At 46.2% G+C, this 20,902-nt stretch overlaps 1 protein-coding gene across 1 annotated transcript in view; it reads left to right on the top strand.

Moving 5' to 3' along the window:
• Positions 1 to 549: 549 nt before the first annotated feature.
• The window catches only part of TRIB2 (tribbles pseudokinase 2), a 32,057-nt gene continuing 11,704 nt past the window's right edge, over positions 550 to 20,902 (top strand). The window contains exons 1-2 of the mRNA XM_078647784.1: positions 550 to 1,735; positions 12,685 to 12,977. Of these exons, the coding sequence (XP_078503910.1) occupies positions 1,460 to 1,735; positions 12,685 to 12,977 (569 nt within the window). The 5' untranslated portion in view covers positions 550 to 1,459. The remainder of the gene's footprint in view (positions 1,736 to 12,684; positions 12,978 to 20,902) is intronic.

The following is a 20,902-nucleotide window of genomic DNA, read 5'->3' as shown; positions in this document are numbered from 1 at the left end:
AGTTCTCATAAGAAAAAAAGGTGCGTGGAACCCCTTTCAGCATCTCCTCGTGGAAGTGTTCTACAAATGGGTGCGCTCACCGACTAACCAGGTGCGAAGCACACTCTAGCATCTGCAGAGCCAGGTGCGTATATATCACGATACACATTGAAGGGGGTACTCCAGGTCAATAAACATTTATGCAAAACGGCCCGTTTTTTGAACGTACAGATTAATTCGGGATCCGCAATTATGTGTGTAACATTATTCCATAACCCGAATCATAAAGTGCGTGGAGGGATACCTGACGTACCACACACTGTGAGTGGCGGAGGGATACGCTGAAATCGCACCCATGGTCTATCTGTAGAGAAAGTTCCTGGAAACTGGAAAGAAAGAGAAGGGAAGAGCGTTGAACAGGCCTTTGTGATACCAGGAACATGGTTGGCCGCCGGGACGTTGACTGGCGCGCGGCTCCGCCAACAGAAATAGAGGAGGGTGTCCGGAGCTACCAATAGCAGACAGGAGGCGGGCGCCACAGATAGGGGGCTCTGTGTTCAGCGTGCCGCTGACATTGAGTGGCGATCCAGGCTCAGCGGCGCGCGGGTGTATCCAGTCCCCTCACACACCGCAGCGGAGATGATGTCTTGCTGAAAGGGATCGGCCCGGCCATCCCTTTTTTCTCTTTTTTTCCCCGCGGAATGCGAAGGAAATTAGACTAAAGACAACAAATCATCTCAAAACCTGGACAAGTGAACCCCGAACCGTCCCTCTGTATTCTCGCTTGTTTTTTTTTTTGTTCTCGTTGTGCGTCTGCATCGTTGGAGAGGCCGAGCACAAGAGAACCGCTGGGAATTCGTGCTCCACGCTTAAATCATTGAGTATACCTCAGTGCATGGTGCATCCTGCAGCTTGCCCCGGCGTGCACGAAAATTAAATGTCCTTTTTAGCTTCTTTACTGCTGCCGGCCGCTGTGAACCGAATGTCCCTCGTATTTTTCTGCTCCATTTGTTGCACGGCGTCAACCTTTCGAAGGTCTTGGGCGCCATCTACAGGTCGGAGGCAGGCAGCAGCGCCTGCTGCAGGAGGAGAATCCGGTATCATGCAGCACTAACCCCCACCTCACCCCCTGCATCATCTGGATATTTTTTTGGGGGGTGACCACAATTCTCAACTTTTTTTATTTGAGTGGACTGCATCGGATCGTCATTGTAACTACAATATCCAACACAAACGTAAACTGGGTTTAATGCTTTGCCTTTTCACCCTCTCTTTGTAGCACAGTGAGTGGGAGCCCTTCTCCCCGAACCTTGGGAGCCCTCGAGGACTGTTAATTTTTTCAAAGGACGGCAATAATTTCTCATTTACAGTCTCGGGGCTCGAGAACTACTCCCCCCGAACCCGCCACCACCTGGGAAACCTTCCCTGCCGGAGCCGCATCACACACCAGCCGGGCGGCTGCAGTGCAGCCGAAGTCCCCATGAGCATACCATGGCCGAACCCCATGCTCGTCTTGCCGCGCTATGGGAGGCCGCGGACCGGACACAAAGCGCAGCCGGACCTGGACGAGCCCGCCAGCACCCGCTCCCCCGATGCCTTCAGCCCAAACCTGGGCTCGCCCAGCCCGCCCGAGAGTCCCAGCTCTCCGCACGGCGTTGCCTCGCGCATCGGCAACTACCTGCTGCTAGAGCCACTGGAGGGGGACCGCACCTTCCTGGCTGTGCAACAGCACAGCGGACAACAGCTGCTCTGCAAGGTGAGTGTGACCCCCCCCCCCTCTTCCCCAGTTGTTATTGAACGATGAGGATTCGTGTGGTCATGCTGGGCATCGCCGTGGCCAGCTGGCCCTGGGGGTGCAGAGGCGACCTGGCTATTTGGAGTTGTGCAAAACTGTGGGGAAATAATATAAATGTGAAAATATATATATATATATATTCACAAGTCGGATGCACTTGTGTCAGTGGAGCGTGGCCTGTCACTTGCATAGCTGACTCTCTTAAAAGGCAACTGGCCTGTTGAAAACTGCAAGCATAACTTTTTGCTGTTTGCCCTTGCAGGGGGTAAGCAAAAATATGGTCGCTTCTGTAGTGGGCTCACATTTGCAGGGCGGGCGCAGCGTTTTGTTCTTAGTAGTACTCTTTCCACCCATTCCATAGGTACACCAGGCATCACAAGGTCCAGTACATGACAGGGGTATACTGGTCTCGTTGGAGCACTATAGAAGCCTGGTGGGGGCAAGATGGTGAATCTTCTATCTTCCAAACCTTAAGCAATATATACTGAAATGATATATAGGTCACTTGGGTTGGGGAAATATCACTCCCATGCATGTCAGTTTTCCCCTCCCTTTCCACCAGCTTCTCCAGACCCGCTGGCCCTTTGCTAAGTTATCAATGTTTCCATACAGATTGCACATGCTACCGTGTTTTGCCCTTGCATTGAGTTAAACTAGAACAACTCCACAGTCCTAAAGCGCACACGTTTAAGGGAGTTCCGCAGCGCTTTGTCCCCCCCCCCCCCCCATGTGCCCGGCTCCCCTTTGTTTCCAGTCACTAGATAGGGCAGCTCCAGCCACCCGCCAATGCCACGTCCTCCGAAATCCGCCGGGCCTCGTGGTGGTAATTATAAACAAAGGCCTGGGGGGAGGTGGCAGCGCCGCACGTGAGCGCTTCTTCTTTGTGTCCCCTTTTGGGGGCGGTGTCTGGGTGAGCACCCTGCAGGATGTGGCGGGATTGCACCTCCGGAGGTTGTTTTAAGGTAGCAGGCGCGCGCCTGTTGGGCGAGGGGTTCGCCCACGCGCAGTGAAGTACGAGACGCGCTGCTTTCCAGGCTCTGCACAGAAACTCCCCAAAATATACCAGCTATGCACGGGTGACGCAAGCACCTACTTTGTCTTTGTGATGTTCGCCCATGGCCGAATTCCTGCAGGTTTACTCCACACATGGGCACTCCGCTCTTTTGTTGTACTAATCCAGTCACGCAGTTGAGTACAGCAACCAACTTTGAACCAGAGGCGTCTGACCGCGAGGCCAACATTTCCCCACCTGCCTCATACATTTCCTGATGAAAATAGTTGTGTAGAAGTAAAGGAGGCAAAGAAGCTTAGTGCCACGAAGACCTAATGCGGTGTGCAACGCCTGAACGGTCCGGGAGGCGAATTGAACAATGCACTTTACTACATGCGGTAATAGCGCCCACCTAGCCAAGAGTGTTTAGGCCCGACTCATTTTACTTGATGTAAATATTGGGACCATTTGTGCTCGCTTGCATTGCATATAACACGTGGGCGTGAACAGTAACACGAAAACACGCTTTCAGAATGGTTAATGTAAACAAAATCTTTGCAAAAATACAGGCTATATACAGTGTGAACACCTTGACCATATCCCATTACAGAAATGTAGCTTGAATTCACTCAGTCATGTCTAAACTAGTTTGGCACTGGGCTCTTTCCATTTTGAGTGCAGGTCTAAATTTGTAGCAAGTTAGATGGGTCGAGAGGCCGACTGTTTACAGCGAGTCTTCACACGCCACGTTTTGGACTGCATGCATCGTGTGACTTCCTTTGCTCCCCAAAAGGGAGCCTTCAGTGGAGAGGCGCTATTGTGATCATGATTATGGGACTCCACTGAGCGCCACCAAGCTTCTCTGCACTCACTAGGAAGATTCCTTCGCACCCTTTTCTACACGTCAACCTTCCGCGTGAAACCAACAAAGCGTCTTGAAATTCCTTTACCAGTACAACATATGCCCCTCACCCCCCCCCCTTTTTCTTTGCACGGCATCGTTGTATTTTTATTTTCAATAACTCATTGCCCCACACGGTTCTCGCCTAGGCGGACAGCTGGGTTGGCACGTGGGGTGCCCCCACCCCACCCCGTTTGGGCAATTAATGTCGTCCGCGTGCACGAAGGAACCCCCTCCGCTGTAGCCCCCCTGCGGTCACAGGTAACGAGGGCTGAAGTCACCTTGCTGCGCCCCGGATATCCCGCCCTCTTACGCGCGGCTTAGTTACTATCGCTTCCGGAAACAGCTTGACGCGTGCCCGCATGGGACGCCGGCCGGCTCTGTGGCGAAGGCCAAGAACAAAAGCCGCGCGCATCAGCGAGGCATGCGGAGCAGAGCCCCGCGATCCCATGGACCGGATGCAGCGGCCTGCAGATGGGCGAGCGCCCTGATTCGGTGCGGCCTAGAACCCTCAGCAGTGCAGCCAGCAGACTATATGCTTGGAGCACACTCGGTGCATGCTAGTGAAGATGCCGCTACCCCTCCCCCAGCACAATCGTGTGCTTGGAGCACTCAGTGCAAGCTAGTGAAGCTGAAGCCCCACAGTGCAATGAGCAGGACAACTCGTGCTCGGGGCACACGTGAGCGCAGCCGCACTTAACCAGGCCCCTCAGCACACCTCCTGATGCAATCTAACAGATCCCCGCTCTTCTGTGGATTGTACGCTTTGTTGCATCACCGGCCCGAGGTCTCCATTTCGGGACTGCAACCCTTTCATTTGGCCGTGGTGTTGGGTCTGGCGAGGACTCGCAGTACCCACAGACTTACAAGCATGGTTCTTTAGACGCTTTGTAGTATGGTTTGGTTAGAGTGTATGGAATGTGGATGATGAATTCACATGGTGATTCTAGAATGTAAGCTCCTGGCAAGCATTTGTCGTGCTGTTGTGCACGGAATCAGTCGTGGGTCCATCTGGAATAAAGTTCCTGTTTCATCCATACACACGTGACGCTGCTCACGTGTTCCCCGTTATGTTAAAAAACTTTAATTTTAAAGGTAACCAAGCCGCCAGTTTAATGGCCAAGAAAATGTGTAGTTTATAGTTCAGCTTCAACAGGTACTCTTCATATTAGCTACTAGACTCGACACACTGGCCATTTCGACGACGGGTCGGAAAACTACATTACTGAGTCCATACCAAAGACTGATGAGAGAGAGTAAGCTAAGCAAAAAAAATGCACATAATCACGTCATGCAAAAGGATTCTTGAACTATTGATACACATTGTATCAGATTGCGCGCCTGAAATGTTTGCAAAACACGCGTTGGCATTGCAAAGCTGAGCTGTATAATTGTTTCTTTTGGACAATAAACCTTGCTACTTATTTGGTTTCAAGGAAATCATTGCATTGCTACTTAATATACAGAGTAGAAATAATGCTTGCAACAGTAAGATGGCACGCCAACACTTGCATTAAATAAACATTATCCCTGGCATATAACACGCTATACTTGAGGTCACCTCAAATGCGCCGGGCCAGGCCACAAGTGGCACATTGTAGTGAGTATATTTAAAAAAGGTTCTTTGTATTTTGTCCCAATATCTTTTAGGGACTTATTGGGGAGATGGGCCTAACACTGGAAGATTGAAGGAAGGTGGTGGTCTGCTACCAGCTATGCACTTTTTGTCCTTTTAGTGTACAATTCAGGGAGCACCTCTCCTTGCGCGGCCTATGTCATCCAAGTCTCAATTGCTTATACCGCCCCTCACCAGAGTCTGTGTTGCAGTGCTTATCTTTTTCCTCTACCTGTGGGAGCAGGGAAACCATAGAAGAATCTGAACCATCAGACCTGATACTTGCTCCACGGGCTTTAAAAGTTAATTTCATTACATTCCCAACTGTCCTGAAATACCTAGAGGAGATCAATTGTCATCCTCCTCCCACCTGCCAATATAATGAAGAGAAAAATCACTAGTTGTTTCTTGTCGCACTACTTGTAAATGCTGTCTTAACCTCTAAAATACCAACAGCACGGCTTCTAAGGCGCGCTGACGTGGGATGGTATTTGTATAATTATTTGTTATCAACATTTTTAGTGTGCAACAAAAAACAGAGATATTGCTTCTAGGTGCAATACAGTGGTTTATCAGTCACATCATTTAATAGACTAATTCATTCATTTCATCATTATTTCGACAAAGGCAATGTCATAAAAGAGTGCACAATAAAACATCATATATCAATATAATTGTTAAAAGAAAATATGTTCCGGTGTTATAATTATTTAAAATACAAAACCACAAATCATAGGACTATCCCCCGAAGAAGGCCTCAGATCATCACAGACCACGGAACTCCTTAAGGAAATTACACAATTGTAGTGCATCTCGTTTTTCCAAAATTTTCCTTCTAGTGTTCCACATGGCAGACAGGAATTTCGTGACCGCAAAAACAATAATTGGGGACAAATCTGTTTTTAGTATTAGATAGGAGTGAGAACACTGCCTAATACCCACATTTTTGCAGATAGGGATGATCCACTTCTTCCTAGAGTACTTATAGGAAAGACAAAAGAATAGTATGTGTAATTTGGACTCTGTTTCGGCAGCACACGCAGGGCAGTTTCTGGGGGCATTGGGAAGCCAGCGTGAGGTCAGGGCCCTTATCGGTAGGGAGTCGTATCTCCATTGGAGATATAGCTTCCTATGGCCATTATGGCTTATAATGTCAAAAACAGGCTCTAGTTTATAGTAGTCCTTTTGACCCAAAAATGATCTCGTCAATGTTCCAGTTTTGGCATTGGTTAGACAAGCAGACATATTTTTATCATAATACAGGCTAACCAATTCCAGTCTGGATAGACCACTGCACGCTTCTTCAGGGTTCATCCATATTAGAGAACATCCCAATCTATTGAATTCTTTCCCAATGTATTTCAGCCAGGGCAGGTTCCAGACATTTGGTGTTTTTAGAAGTTCTGCGAGCTCTTGCTTGTAGCTGGCAAGTTCTGGTGTTACCCAAAGAAGTCTCCAGAAGGTAAGGGGTTTAAGTCCCAATTGTTCTTTAAGGGGTCTGAGTCCCAAATCCATCCTGAGGGGAAGTAGGGGCGTGCTGGCTGGCAAAGAGACCAGCTGCCTGAGAAACCTGTTTTCTATGGTGTTGATTTCAGGGTTGCAGTTATAGCCCCATAGCTCACCACCATAGATCACCGCTCCCCGTGCCTGCATCTTATAGATTTCAAGGGGGGAGAAATAGGTTTAGAGACTGATTGCTTCAGAAGTTTAAGAATCCCACCTGCTTTTTGGGAGAGTTTTAATTGGGTTTTGATCTGGTGTTGTACCCAAGTCATATCCTCATTTAGGGTTAGTCCCAAATATTCAAATGTTTGGACTCTCTCTAAACGAACACCTCCTATAGCAGGATTCGGGCGGATTGTTTTCGGTGAGTTAAAAATCATGAACTTCGTTTTGGATTTATTTCCAGTCCCCGATCATGACAAAATTAGACAAATGCATCCAAGACTTGCTGTATGCCCATTGGTGTCTTAGCCAGCAACAGGGTATCATCCTCCGACATAATCGCAGAGATCCCCTCACCAGCGAGCCTTGGAGCGTCTCTATTGGGGACCGAGTTCAGGTGGTTGATTACTCCGTTGACAAAGAGGCAAAACAGGGTTGGTGCCAAAACGCAACCCTGCCTTACCCCCTGCCAACGGAGAAGCTAGATAACAAAATGCCATGTCTCCCACACCTTACCCTCGCGAAGTTCTGAGAGTGGAGACGAATTAACATATTTAAGAGGGGGGTTGGAATGCCTAAATCCCCCAGTACGCTCCAGAGTTTACCCCGTGGGACCAGATCGAAGGCCGCACGGAGGTCAACGAAAACAGTATAAAGCGAGCCGCCCTGGACTTTGACCGTTTTCCAGTAGAGCATGTTTAATCTAAAGATCTGGTCAGTTGTGGACACTTTCCTTCTGAAGCCTGCCTGAAAATCACTCAGGATTTCTGCCTCCTCAACCCAATCTAAAAGACGGTCCAAAATCAGCCTTGAGAAAAGTTTTTGTGATACATCTATTAGGCTGATTGGCCTATAGTTGAGTGGAAGGAGAGGTGACCCCTTCTTGAAGATTGGGACCAGCTTGGCTCCCAACCAAGTATTGGAAGGTGCCATTCCCCCGAGGACTGCATGGAAACATTTTTGAAGGTAGGGGGCCCATATTTCGGGTGCCTGTTTATAAAGGTCCCCCGGGACCTTATCCAACCCTGGGGCTTTTCCCATTGGGAGCTTAACTATGGCCGCATGGACCTCAGCTAGAGAAAACTTAAGGTCATGGGGATCAGGGACCAGAGTGCTTACTATGTCCATCGTATGGGCATATGTGCCGTGGGTATCTTCCTTATAAAGCTCAGCAAAATGTTGTTCCCATACCTCAGTAGCGATGTTAGATGTTACTGCCTGATCTGGGTCAGATGAGCCAGTACTCACAATTAACCAGAACTTACGCGCATTTTGACTGCGAGTGCCGTGGTTAAATTTACCCATTTCTCACTTTCCCATTCCTCCTTGGCATGACGTATCAGGTTCCTATATACTTGTCTCCTGGTTTTTATGAGGTCCCTATTGTTCTGCTTTAGAGCCTCTAGGAGGTCCGCTTTCGCCTGCCTACATACCTTATTGTACCAGGATGGGTTCCTATGGGGCCCTCCGTTAGTTGGTCCTATGGGATTTAACATTTCTTTTATTGTGCTTAATAATGCAGAGTGTAGTTCTCCCAATTTTTCATAGAAAGTGTCCAGGGGGTGCTCTTCCTTAAGTACAGCAACGTCCTCCAATACTGGGATTATCTGGGTATATAAATTGGCCAAACCGTTGGGATTTTTAGCCAACGTGTCCCATCTTATCCTGCGTCTGGTACTTGAAAGGGTGGACGTGTTAGGAATGTCAGGTCGGGGCAATAGAGTGGCCCTATCGGGACCCGGGATTGTAAAATCTAGGATTAATGGGTTATGGTCGCTCTCCCCCTCTGTATGACCCTAAAATCTAGGATTCTTTTCCAAGCCCTGCACTCCACAAAAATGTAATCAAGGCATGCCCTCCTCCCTAACTGATTGAAAGTGAAGGCAGGTGGTATATCAGACTTTAAACGCCCGTTGCACGCCCTTAACAAATGAGTCCACATCAGTGAAGTAATTTGTAGAGCTAGAGGGGTCCATGCTCTTACTGGGGGACCTGATACTTGTGGGATTTCCCAGACATCATCCTTATAGCATCTAACAGACCGTCGGGTGGTTCAAACTGAAAGTTAAAATCACCTCCCACCACATACATAAGACCCTCGGTATGCTAGATAAAAAGGAGGATAGTTCCTCAATGGTTCCAGACTCGGACGAGGCACTCACAGGTCTAGAGTAGACATTAACCACTGCCAATCTAAAACCATTCCAAGATTAGACACTGGACATCATCTGTGGCTGTGTCCATGGTTTTAACACTACAGCCCAAATGAGTTGCCACCCAAATTGTTAGCCCCCCGGATGGGCGACCTTTACCCGCCCATTTAGCAGCAACCGAAAATGAAGTGAATCCCAAACGATGTTGTTCCTCCCGTGCCCATGTTTCTTGGAACAAGCATATGTCATTCAAATCAATGTATGAACCCCAGTCTGGGCAAGCCAATTTATTAGTTAGGCCCGCTATGTTCCAGGAAAGAATTTTTAATAGATGGGAACCAGGGGCGATTTTAGAAGAATCCATACGGGATTCTGAAATGATAGTCGTCGGACCCTTAAGGACAGGGACAACGGGGAATTTTCAGTGTCAGTGATGTCTGGAGCAATCTCTAGTACTACTGCAGAAGGCACCGCCCTATCGCTTCCTCCCTTAGATACATCTCGATGCAGTCAGTCCACCTCTTCGAGACAACTGTAGCTATTGGGATGGAGATAGTGACTCTGCATTGGCATTTCATGCCGTGTGGACCTATACCTAGTGCCATCAATGGCAAAACCCACCCTAGTCCAACCATCAATGACCCTAGGATGCGGGTTATGATTTCTAGGCGGGTAAAAGGACAGTGGTAGCAATTGGATCATGGTATTTCCCTAACTGCCCAGCCAGTTAGTAATATGCGGAGCAATCCGAGAACCCCTGAAAGTTACCAGAATACAATCACCGTTAATCTCCTTTCTTGTATGTCCGACCCAAGGAACCCGCCTGACCATTAGTACTTCCCCTCTTAAATTTGGTGGCAAAGGTCTGTGGATGTTTAGCCAGCTAATCACCTTGTTTCTTAAGGAATCAAAGGGTTCTGGTACAGAGGTGGAGAGTTCCGGTACTCCGGACAGGATTACTGTATGGGCTGCCGCCTCTGGAGGGAGATTAACTATGTGTGAGCAATCTAAAGAGGGGGCATTCTGAGCAGGGCGGTCGGCGATCTTGGTTTGAGTTTTTTTCTTGCCTTGACGGGATTGTTGTCACGGGTAGCTTTGATTTCCGCACTAGGGGTACCGGGGGGACTTGCCTCGGAGGGGGAACACGGACAGAGGTGGGAGGACTAACTATAGGTACAGCTATTGTCATAGGTGATGTAGTAAGTCCTGTGGCTGGGATAGTAGCTGAATTAGAGTGAGAAACTCCCCAAATTTGTTAATGTTACATCAGAGCTATTACCCAAGGTTCTTAGTTGTTCCTTCCATGCCCCAGTGCCATTTTCAATTGCTTGCAATCTGATGTCAATACAATCGAGTCGCACAAGAATGGGTTCTAAAAGCTTCCGCATAACATTGACAATAAGTGATGTAGACTGTTCCCCCCCCCCCCCTTCCACAAGACCCCTCACCAAAAATGAATGGACCCGCTTCCCCAAACACAGGCAATTGGGAAGGCTGTATTGAAGTCACAATTTCATTAACAGTCGTGAGAGAAGAGGGTTCCATTATGTCCGGGATATTAACAGTACTAGAGGCATGATTCAGTTTTGCCCTTTTAACCGCCTTAGATTGTCTAGTTCTTTTCCTTTTAGGAATAGCACCCTCTCGAAGGCCCCGTACATGATGTTGGTTTGTTTCACTCCCTTCACTCTGGTTCAGAGCTGGATCAGATGTGGGGTGGGGTGACTCTGAGTATAGATTGTTGAGAGGTTGAAGACCGTAGCTGTTGTAAGACCGCATCAATAATTTGGTCAATACTATCCAAAAGGGGGTGCAGTATTTAGAGTTAGAGGTTGGGGGTGGCTAGTACATTCAATGCCGTCTGCTATCTGTCTTTCTAGGGCCGACAGTTCATTATTTACAACAGTATTAGCTCTGATAAAGAAACTATCCAAAGTACCTGTGGCCATGATGGACATAGCCGTTGCTTTACTCCGTGTCTCCCTTGTTGTCATGGTCCGTTAATCCTGGGGTGTCTAAATCTCCTGCGAAGCAGAGCACTTGGAGATCTCCGTGTCGAAGTATGCTTTTCCAACAAGAAGGGGCCAGAGGGGTGGCCCGGTCCGGTCTCTCCCGGGCTAAAATGGGCCCGCCTTGCGCCCGTCCCGCGCACGTGCCGCGATACGTGGATCAGTGGTTGAATATATAGTTGATGAAGGGGGCGGGAAGAGGAAGCAGGTGCGGCCGATGTGCTCCCGCACAGACTGCTGGTCCTCGCAGTCCCGCTCCCTCGGTAAGGTTGGCTGTGATTCCTCCGGTGCTCAGTCCCTTCACTCGGCAAGGTATCGGTACAATTAATTAATTAAAAACTGTGTCCCAGGGTTATAAAATGCGGGCAGGGAAACAGGGTCACAAAGCGCTTACGTCCACGGCTGCGAGCGGCACAATGTCTCCTTAAAACTGGAGGATTCAATCTCCGCATTCCGTGTTCCCAGGCTGAGTCCCGAAATAACAATTAGCTCCGTTTAGGCCCCCAGGCTCGTAACGCCAGCGCTCGGTTCGCATTAACTTATTTCCGCCTCTCCAGACCGATAAAAAGTCTGGCCAGCTTTTCCTCGTTCTCCGCACCTCAACATTTTCAGTGTGCAACAAAAAACAGAGATATTGCTTCTAGGTGCAATACAGTGGTTTATCAGGCACATAATTTAATAGACTGTCACACTGTACCAAATTCTTTTGTATGCCTCAGTTGAATTTATTTGTATACTAACCCCAACAGAACTTCTTAAATCACAGAATCATTGTGAGCTGTCATTTCTGGCTCCAGATCACTTTACTCCTGCAGACAATCTCCCCATTGGGCAGTATGTCCTTCAGAGTAATTCCCTGACCCAAAGTGAGAGGGGGTCATTCCTTTCAGGCTGTCTAGCAAGAAGTTCATGACCACCAATAAACCTAGCACATTCTATCACTCTGTGTACGGTTCTGCTGATACTTTCCTAACTTGGAAAGTTACCATTAAGCGTAGGAGGAAGTCCCATACCATAGTGGTAATGGAACAGGTGCACCTCAAATGTCTTGCACAAGTGGGGTACATGGCTTTTGCAGAATTAAAAACGTGATCCCTGGGATGGGGGTGGGGGGGCATCTGCCATGTGTCCTCAAGCAGGTTAACTGCAGTATTTATCGAGTTTTTGAATTCTGGAACTATACACATTTATTCAGATTGTAGATTCATTCTCTTTTTGTGAACTAAGACTATCGCCTCTGCCTAGATCTTTGCCTGACTCGTCTTGTGCACCTTGAAGGTCCAAAAGCTAACCACTTCCATCAACGCTTGCTTATTCCTCTTGAACACGGGTGGCATTATTATCTTTTCTGCCCAACAACCCCCCTGTTAGAGAAGTTCTGGCCCATGTTGGTGATATCTGTTGCTACCCAGAAAGTTTAAATTCATCTTAACCAGTCCTAAATGCATGCACCTTCTAGGATTAGAAATGTATTTTCTATTGACCATTTATGCTCGAGGGGTTGCAATGCAGTGATGTAGGTTTTCTTATTTGAAGAATCATTTCTGATTTTTTTTTCTTCCCTTTGGTTTTGCAGGTGTTTGACATTCGCTGCTACCAGGAGTCCCTGGCGCCCTGTTTTTCGTTAACTTCACACAACAACATTAACCAAATCACTGAGATTATTCTGGGAGAGACAAAGGCCTATGTGTTCTTCGAGAGGAGCCATGGGGACATGCATTCTTTTGTTCGTACCTGCAAAAAGCTCAAGGAAGAAGAGGCAGCCAGACTGTTCTATCAAATAGCCTCTGCTGTAGCACACTGCCACAAGGGTGGACTGGTACTGCGGGACCTCAAGCTCCGGAAGTTCGTCTTCAAAGACGATGAAAGGTAAGCCATGTTGTAGATGTAAGTTTGCGAATGTTAACCTTTAGTTTTCTGCAATGTGTGTTAGTAGTGGTAGTCTTGAAGGCACTAGAGCTTCATTCAGAAGCGCTCGGGGTTTTTGTGTTTAGCCAGCACAATCACATTCTTTCCTTTTTATGATGCACATTAATTTCACCTTTGCTGATTTCTTCCTGGCCCGCTTTTGCCTATGTGATTTGCTTTCTATCTTTTCTGAAGTGAGAATACACCTATACTTCTCTGACCCTTCAGAACCTTGCCTGTCTCTGCAGTTGCATTAAACCGGGTTACTAAGATGCTAAATGCTACCTTTTTGAAACTTCCTTATCTTTCTGTAGTAGTGTCTCCCCCTCACCCATTTGAGCATTTGGCCAGCCAGCATTGGGCCTTCCGGTGCAGACGTGTCTTCCAGAGATCATTTGCCTCTGCTTGTCTCTTGCCTAGTCTCTGTTCTGATTACATTTCCTCTTGAAGACTAACAGTTTGAGAATTTGAGGTGCCAATCTTGCTGGAGGGGAATCGCCAACGTTTGAGCATTTATTTATCGGCAGCTCACCATTGGCAACATTGTTTTTTATGATATTAGAATAACATGCCTCACCAGTAGCACTATTTGCTGGCCTTTTTTTTTTTTTTTAATAGAGTATTCCCTCTTATCCCATGCCATGTACCTGTCTATTTAACATTAAAACGTGCTTCCTTGTTTTAGAGTTTTATGTGTTACTCCATTAGCAAATTTCTTTCCACTATGTTGAATTTGAATCTCCTGCAGCGCTTCTGTAACCCAAAGTACTTCTGAAGGACTGGTCTATGTTAACTTGGGCACTGGATTTTTGTTTTTACCACATCATACAATATTTGACTCCTTAAATTGCATCTTGCTGTATTTTTCTTCTGCAGCTTGCTATGGAGAAGTGATCAGAATTGAAACATTGCTTACACTAGATGCAAGTATTTTTCTTAACTTTAGAAGGCACCTGTATCTAAAGAATCACGTGATCGATTCAGAATAAAGTTTTAAGTGAAATCAGATATCCAAGAGTTTAAAAATAAGTTGCAGTGTTCGCCACTGAGTCTTTGAGATCTGGTCTTTGGTCACTGCTTCATCCGCGCTTTGTTTTTCATACAGACTTTTATTTTATTCAGTGATAGATTTAGTTGCCTTCGATAAGGCATTTCAACAATGTTTTGATAACTTGTCATCTTATTATAAGAAAAACCTGTTGCCCAATTAACATGAATCCACTGATAGATGGATATATTCCCTGCACATCACAGCATGTTGGTCAGTTGCTTAGCGTTTTAACAAATCGTCGGATTTGTCCCAGTCACTGACATCTTTGGTAGATGATTGATTGAATTAAACCTTCAGTAACACTGAGTTTTATTTTCGTTTACGTCCGTTGAGGTCAAACATTTTGCAGTGTGATTATCATGGGATGTAGTCTTGTGCAAGAGAGAACAAAGCGATGTTTGGTTCTCCTCTTCGCCCAGTGTGTTGGGATGATGGGGGGCGACTATGCCACTCCAGTGAGTCACCGCAGTGAGAGGTCATGTGGGGAAACTTTCTCTCGAGTGCACAGAACATTCACTGTGTTTTCTGTGGCTTCCCATTATAAATAGACAGATGTTCACACTTTCTTCCACTCAAGGTTTCTTGGACAGAGCTTTACTCACCTGGCAGGCACCAACACTGCCGGTTTTTTAGTGGTACCTACCTCCTCGCCTACCCACAGACCTGCTGCACTCACGACTTTGTTTAAACCATGCTATTCATACATGAGCCGGATTGGGTGCAGTGTATTACTCGCCCGCCTCCTCCCTCTCAAAACCTGCGCTGGCTGGAAGGAACCCACACGGGGAGGAAAGGGGAGACCCGGTGACGCAACCTTGGAAACATGTTCTCCATTTCAAGGAAATCCTGTACCATCCCTTGCCCAGGCACACACTAGAAAGTACACCGGCTGATGAAGTCATTCCTATTAACTGCTGCTGCAGTCGATTCATAAACATGGTTTGAAAAAGTCACACCACACCCATGGGGAAGCAAACCACAGAGGTTTGAAAAGATCTCTTCCATGAAGCACAGGTGCACGCACAATGAAAGCAGTGAGATGGACAGCAGAGAAAAGGAGACTCAACGCTTTGTAGGAAATGGAATTCTTTTTAAAACCAATTAATTGAGAACCCATGAATGGAGCGCTCTTACAATGATTTTTACCATTTTAACAACGCAGTTTACTCCTAAAGAAGTCCACACCCATTCATTCTGCGGCAGGGTTACTTTTTTTTTAATTGTCCTTGTTTTTAATCTTAATCAACATCAGTCTCCGTGCATTTTGTTGGAGTGTTCAGACTTTGCTCTACTCCATTTTCTTGTTGCATAGTGAGTGAAAAATCTGGATTTCAGCGCACCGCAAACCCTAAAGCATACCTCTGGGGAACCGAAAATGGTTTCACATGAATATTGGTTTTGATACTTAGTTTGCACGTGAACTCCTTTCTCCTCTGGTTTTATGTTATGTAGTTGCATGGTGAAAGACCGGTCACTGGCACATGATTGTGCCCAAATTGTTCTGTAGGCAGTATATCAGTCAAAGATCCATGGGGCTTGTTGAGTGAGGCCTCCACTGCAACGGAGCTGTTCAGAGCTATGAACAAATTGGAACTGGATCATCCCTTCTTTGCGTTTGGTTTTTATAGATAATCTCTAAATGTGTGGTGTGATTTTACTCCATCAAAGACTCCATAAAACCCCATCAGAGAATGGTTACCATGTGCGAAAGGCTGATGCGAATTGTGCCAAAAGTACATCGTAACCCTGTAAACACATTAATTTATTGGATGACGGTAAATTAGAAGGTAAAGTCCCATCAGAAATGCATTTACCATTATTTGGCGGTTTGGTTGATTGGTGTTCATAAACAACGCTAGAGTTTTTCACTCTGTTCTTCTGAAATCAAGTGTTGGTAGCAAGGCACTCCAGAATTGTGCAGTGTTTTTGAATGCATCCAACTGGAGGTGTTTTCCAGCCAAGAGAAGAGTTACCAGAGAACCCAGCCTGTGTGTTGTATGCAAGTAGGGGACTCTGTTAACCTGGGCTGAGCTCATGAACTGGAGAACTGAGAAGAAGTCTTGGTGAAAATCCTTATGGAAATAATAAACTTTGGCATTTGAGGTAGACCGAAATGTATCCTTCGGTTTTGTATTGGTTAATCCGGAGTAGTTTATGGCAGAGGCTGAGTGGATCAAAAGAGCCCCAGGGAAGCAATAGGAATGTACACCCGCTTTTTTCACCCCATGGGCAGGTAGCCATTACAGAAGGGACCCCTAAGTGCTTGTCGGACAGACTATTTTTAATACAGATCATGCCACACACGGTGCTGCTTTGATGTAATGGTGATGTTCAGTCATTAGCATGGCGTGTAGCTCCATGCAAGTGAGGAAGCAGTTTACCTCTGCTCCTTCCTTTAAAATACAGAGTAGGTGTAGAGGCTAAGAGGCAGTCAGTGTCAATGACTGCGTGCCACAAAGAGGTGGCACACAGATGGTGGTCTACCACCCTGCCCCATACCAGGTGCCCCCTGGAAGAATGTCAAAGGTTGTTCCAAGGAAACACCTCCTCCCCACATAGATATCTCAGTGTAGGTAGGTGCCATCACTCACTGCATCTGCCTGGCGGGAGTACTCTTCCCCCTTTGTAATGTAGGCTGAGCCACCACCTGCACTGTCAAAGGCAGAATAGCAGTTTCAAACGGCTGGAATGTATTTCACTAATGCACTGCCCACAGTGCAGGAACAGATTCTCGGTTGCACTGGGGACAGTACATTCATTGTGATAGTGCACTGACCTAGTCTGTGCCTGGGACACCCTGTTAAAGATGTTTATCTGTGGACTTTAAGCCACACCACTTCTTCTTGCTAGTTTTCTCCAGAGGCAGACCTCCCCTGTTATAAGCTTCTCACCTTTTCTCTATAAATGAGGTGTTTAAAATGTATGTTTGTATTTCTTCTAGACTTCATACCGGAACAAAAGTGTTCTTGTTAATTACTTTGAGAGACCACTCCATCAACCCATGCCCTACTCAAAGTGAGAGCATTGACGAGGTAAATGTCTGCCTCATATCCCTCAACCATAACTGTCTTGGAATAATCGACTAATAATGTATTGGAATAATGGGCACACATCCTTAAGAGAGAATATCGACCTTAAGGTTCTAGTGTGTCAAACCTGCCTACTTGTGCTGAGCAAGCAGGCGTCGCCAGTGAGTGGTATACATGCAGCCATTGCCAGCATCCCCAAGTTCTACACCCACCCAGTTTCTAGCACAAGTAGTTCTCTCCAATATCAAGACTACAAAAAAAAAAAGTCATCCGTATTGCCCCATAAACTTGACCGACTGTTTTTTTTTTTTTTTACCTGCAGTTTTATTAAGGTAACTTTAGGGGTATACCCCAGGAATGAGTTGCATATTGGTGATGTATTGTTGACATTCTGCTCTAGTATGCCTTTTTCCATAAATGTAGATGATTGGTCTGAGGCAGTATACACGTGGTATTATACTTGAAAATCTTGCGGCATAGCCACCACAGGGATCTGAAGCTGGATCTCTGCCTAGCCACAACACAATTTGCAACATCTGGTCATTGCTCATGTAAGTTCAGATTCTGTAATCTAAATGGAAGGCCTCACCCAGAGTTGCCCAAGTGTCGACTACAGTTGGCACTAGCTGGTGGCTCACTCTGCTTCAAGCTCTACCAACAGGCTTCAAGTAGTCTGCAGAAAGGTTATCCATCCACCCACTGACCCATTTCAGGCTTGTACAGCATTTGCATCCTCTCAGAGAGAGTATTGGGGCAGCTACATTTCTGTTTCTTGAACATTTCATGCAGCATGGATTAAATATCAGGGTAAGGATGCAGCTAGGTCAAGCTAACCCAATCCACCATCAGTTGGGTCTAAGCAGTGCATGTAGTGGAGCATACCGAGGTCCTAATGTAGTCTCTTGGCACTGAGGTATTGTATTCACACCCAGTTGGCATGCGTATGCACAATGGAATGTTCTGAATGTGTGCAACTTTTACCCTTAAAAGGATCCCATCCAGACTCGACCTGGAATAAATAGATTCCTTTACTTGTCAGTGGAACTGGAGATTTGAACCTGCTCTTGTCATGCCTCCCTGTAAAATCATCCCATGATGCCAGTGATGTGCATCTTCATTGCACATGCTAAATGTATGAACATCAAAACTTTGACAGTCCAGAAATTCTCCTATTGGCTACTTTCTGCCTGATGACTGCATGTTCTTAGATTATGGAGGATTTTAACTGTGCGAATCAATCGAGTGCATATTCAAACTTTTTTTTCTTTTTAATTTTGCAAATGCAGGAATTCATGAAGGGAATTTGTGACCATATAAAATGAGATGCATGTGTCCAAACTGGGGCCGATGCACGCAGGTTCGTGCACAAGCTTTGCTCTCTATTTTATGCCAGTGAGTGTGGCAAGTGCAGAATCCAACACATTCAATCATTCACAGAGATGCTCTGGAACCTGCTCCTAGTGCACTCCTAATTTCCATATTGCCATCCTGACCTAAGGCTGGCCCAGGGCCAGGCATTGCAGACTGGAATTGTTAGACGTATGAGCCCTTGAGGCTCCTCTATTTTGATGATGGCCTCCTTTATTATGTATATATGGGGGCTGGAGGTTGCTAAGATTAGCAGAGCACGTCCCTCCTTATGCCTTTATTGTGCATTGTCTTAGAGACGCTGAATGAGTACGTGCACCTCTGTAGAGTTCAGCAAAGCCTACAGATGTCTCCTGGAATAAAACATGAACGGGGCTTCGTCAGCTGCCGAGCCACTTTCCTCCGCCCCGGGTCGACCCTGCACGGCAGTACTTTCCCCTCCCTGCCTTGGTGCCGTGCGGCTGGAGTTGGCTCCGCAGGCGTGGCTGGTTTTCTGCTTCCATCGGTGACACGGTGACCTTTCTCGTAATGAATAGCGAACAAACCGGCTTTCGAGGAGCCGAAGGAAATTCGTTATCAGCGTTGAAGACCGAGGTCACGAGGAGGGTCACGCCAAGCAGAGGGAAGCAGACCTGGGCACTAGCCCAGCTAATTTCGTTGCTTTGGCTCTTACACCTAATGTTTTCTCTAAATCTGAACTACAGGGTGGAGCATTATTTATCAGAGGCTGTTAGAAAACCAAACAAATATATATATATATATATCAGTCTGCGCCCATTAGTTCACTGCTTGGTTCTACAAACACGTTTTTGGTCCTTTTGCCAAAAATGAAATGCCCAAACGTATTATTCCCTACAAACAAATTTCGATTGAAGCAGATGTGATCAAACCCCCCTTTTCTGCTCACCTTGAATATTGTACTTAATTGTACTCGCCCCAGAGGTAAAAGTAAAACATTTTGTTGAATTATAATATCCCACAGCATTTTTTTAAAACAAATCCTAATGACCAAGCTCAAATCTAGTATTTTAGAGTCTCGGTTCTTATTTCAAAGCCCGAGATTAAGAATTCATTGATTTTGAAAAGGGCGAAAGAAGCTTGATACTTCTTTCTAGTATGACCCTAGTGTGGTTTAAAAGCTTGGACTTCGTTGATGAAAATACATTGTAGTTTTTATGGCCCTTTTTCTAAACAAAAAACACACTAAAGAAGTAACGTAGCCAAAAATGGCAACCACAGTGTGGTATATCAGTTTTGTTTTTTAAAACTGCAAACATGTAACACATTTAAGTCGTACAGCTCATCTTATTACCTTCATAGCAAAAGACTGTAAGAGGGCAGCGAGAGAAAATATGCATGGTGTACACTGTAAACCATGAGTGGAGAGGCTGGCTGAATGTATTCCAGGGAAAGCAGTGTTTTATAGCTCATGATCTAGGAAGAGAGCAGGAGTGTGCTCTATTAATGTAAGGGCATTTGTGCTGGTCAAATCTAACTATAAAACAATGGCTTGTTGAACAAAGTTTGGTTGGGGGTGGGAAAGTTTGCGGGGGTGTGGCCAGCTAGAGAGTTTGTCCCATGGGTTTTACATGTATGAGGTACTACTTAAGTGGATGGTCCTCAGATCATCCTTAACCCCTTCCACGCTCATGACGAGCTGGGCTCGTCATGAAGTAGCCTTCTCGCACGCTCATGACGAGCCCAGCTCGTCATGTTGTGTGGGATTTCCGATTTCTCAGCACAGCAGGGGAATATGCTGAGCATCCATGTGGTTAAGAGTGTGAGTGAGGGAGCTTGCTGGATCCAAGTGCCAACAAGAGGGTTGAAGGTCCTGAGGGTAATGCATGAGGCACAGCTTTAAAGTTCTGCTCAGGCCTCCTAAATCGGGGATTCTTAACCTGTGGCCCACAGGCCTCTAGGGTCTGCAACTGTTTAGGAAATTAAATATTAGTGGGTTAAGGAATTATATACTTAAAACGCAACATTTACAAAGCTAAAATGTTCTAGATGAAGGGATTTGGTATCATTATCATGATGTGTGGGAGCGGCACAAGTATAGCAAAGGAATCTAGAGTGCGTGATTGGTGGCCTCAATTGAAGCCCTCGTAAAGAGTACACACATTTGAAGCAGCAAAGACAAAATTATATACTGGAGTCCATTATGTCCAGCACTGTCTTTTATGAATAAAATTACATTTTGAAACACTCCAACCATCCAATTAAAATGTAGATTTGTTTTGTAGTTTTTTTATTTGAACTAAATGCAATATTTCATTATTTGTACATTTGATGTACACTTGTGTTTTTTGTGTTTCAACCTAAAAAATGGAATACTTAAAATTGTGTAGTGGGGGGGGGGACTCTGCTTACAGTAGTGATTTGGCGGGGGTTAATGGAAGTCAAAGGTTTAGACCACTGCTGTAGACTTGAGTGGCCCA

The sequence above is a fragment of the Lissotriton helveticus genome, chromosome 6, assembly GCF_964261635.1.
Source record: "Lissotriton helveticus chromosome 6, aLisHel1.1, whole genome shotgun sequence".
Lineage (NCBI taxonomy): Eukaryota > Metazoa > Chordata > Amphibia > Caudata > Salamandridae > Lissotriton > Lissotriton helveticus.
The sequence above is the reverse complement of the archived record's forward strand: the minus strand, read 5'-3'. Positions and strand labels throughout refer to the sequence as shown.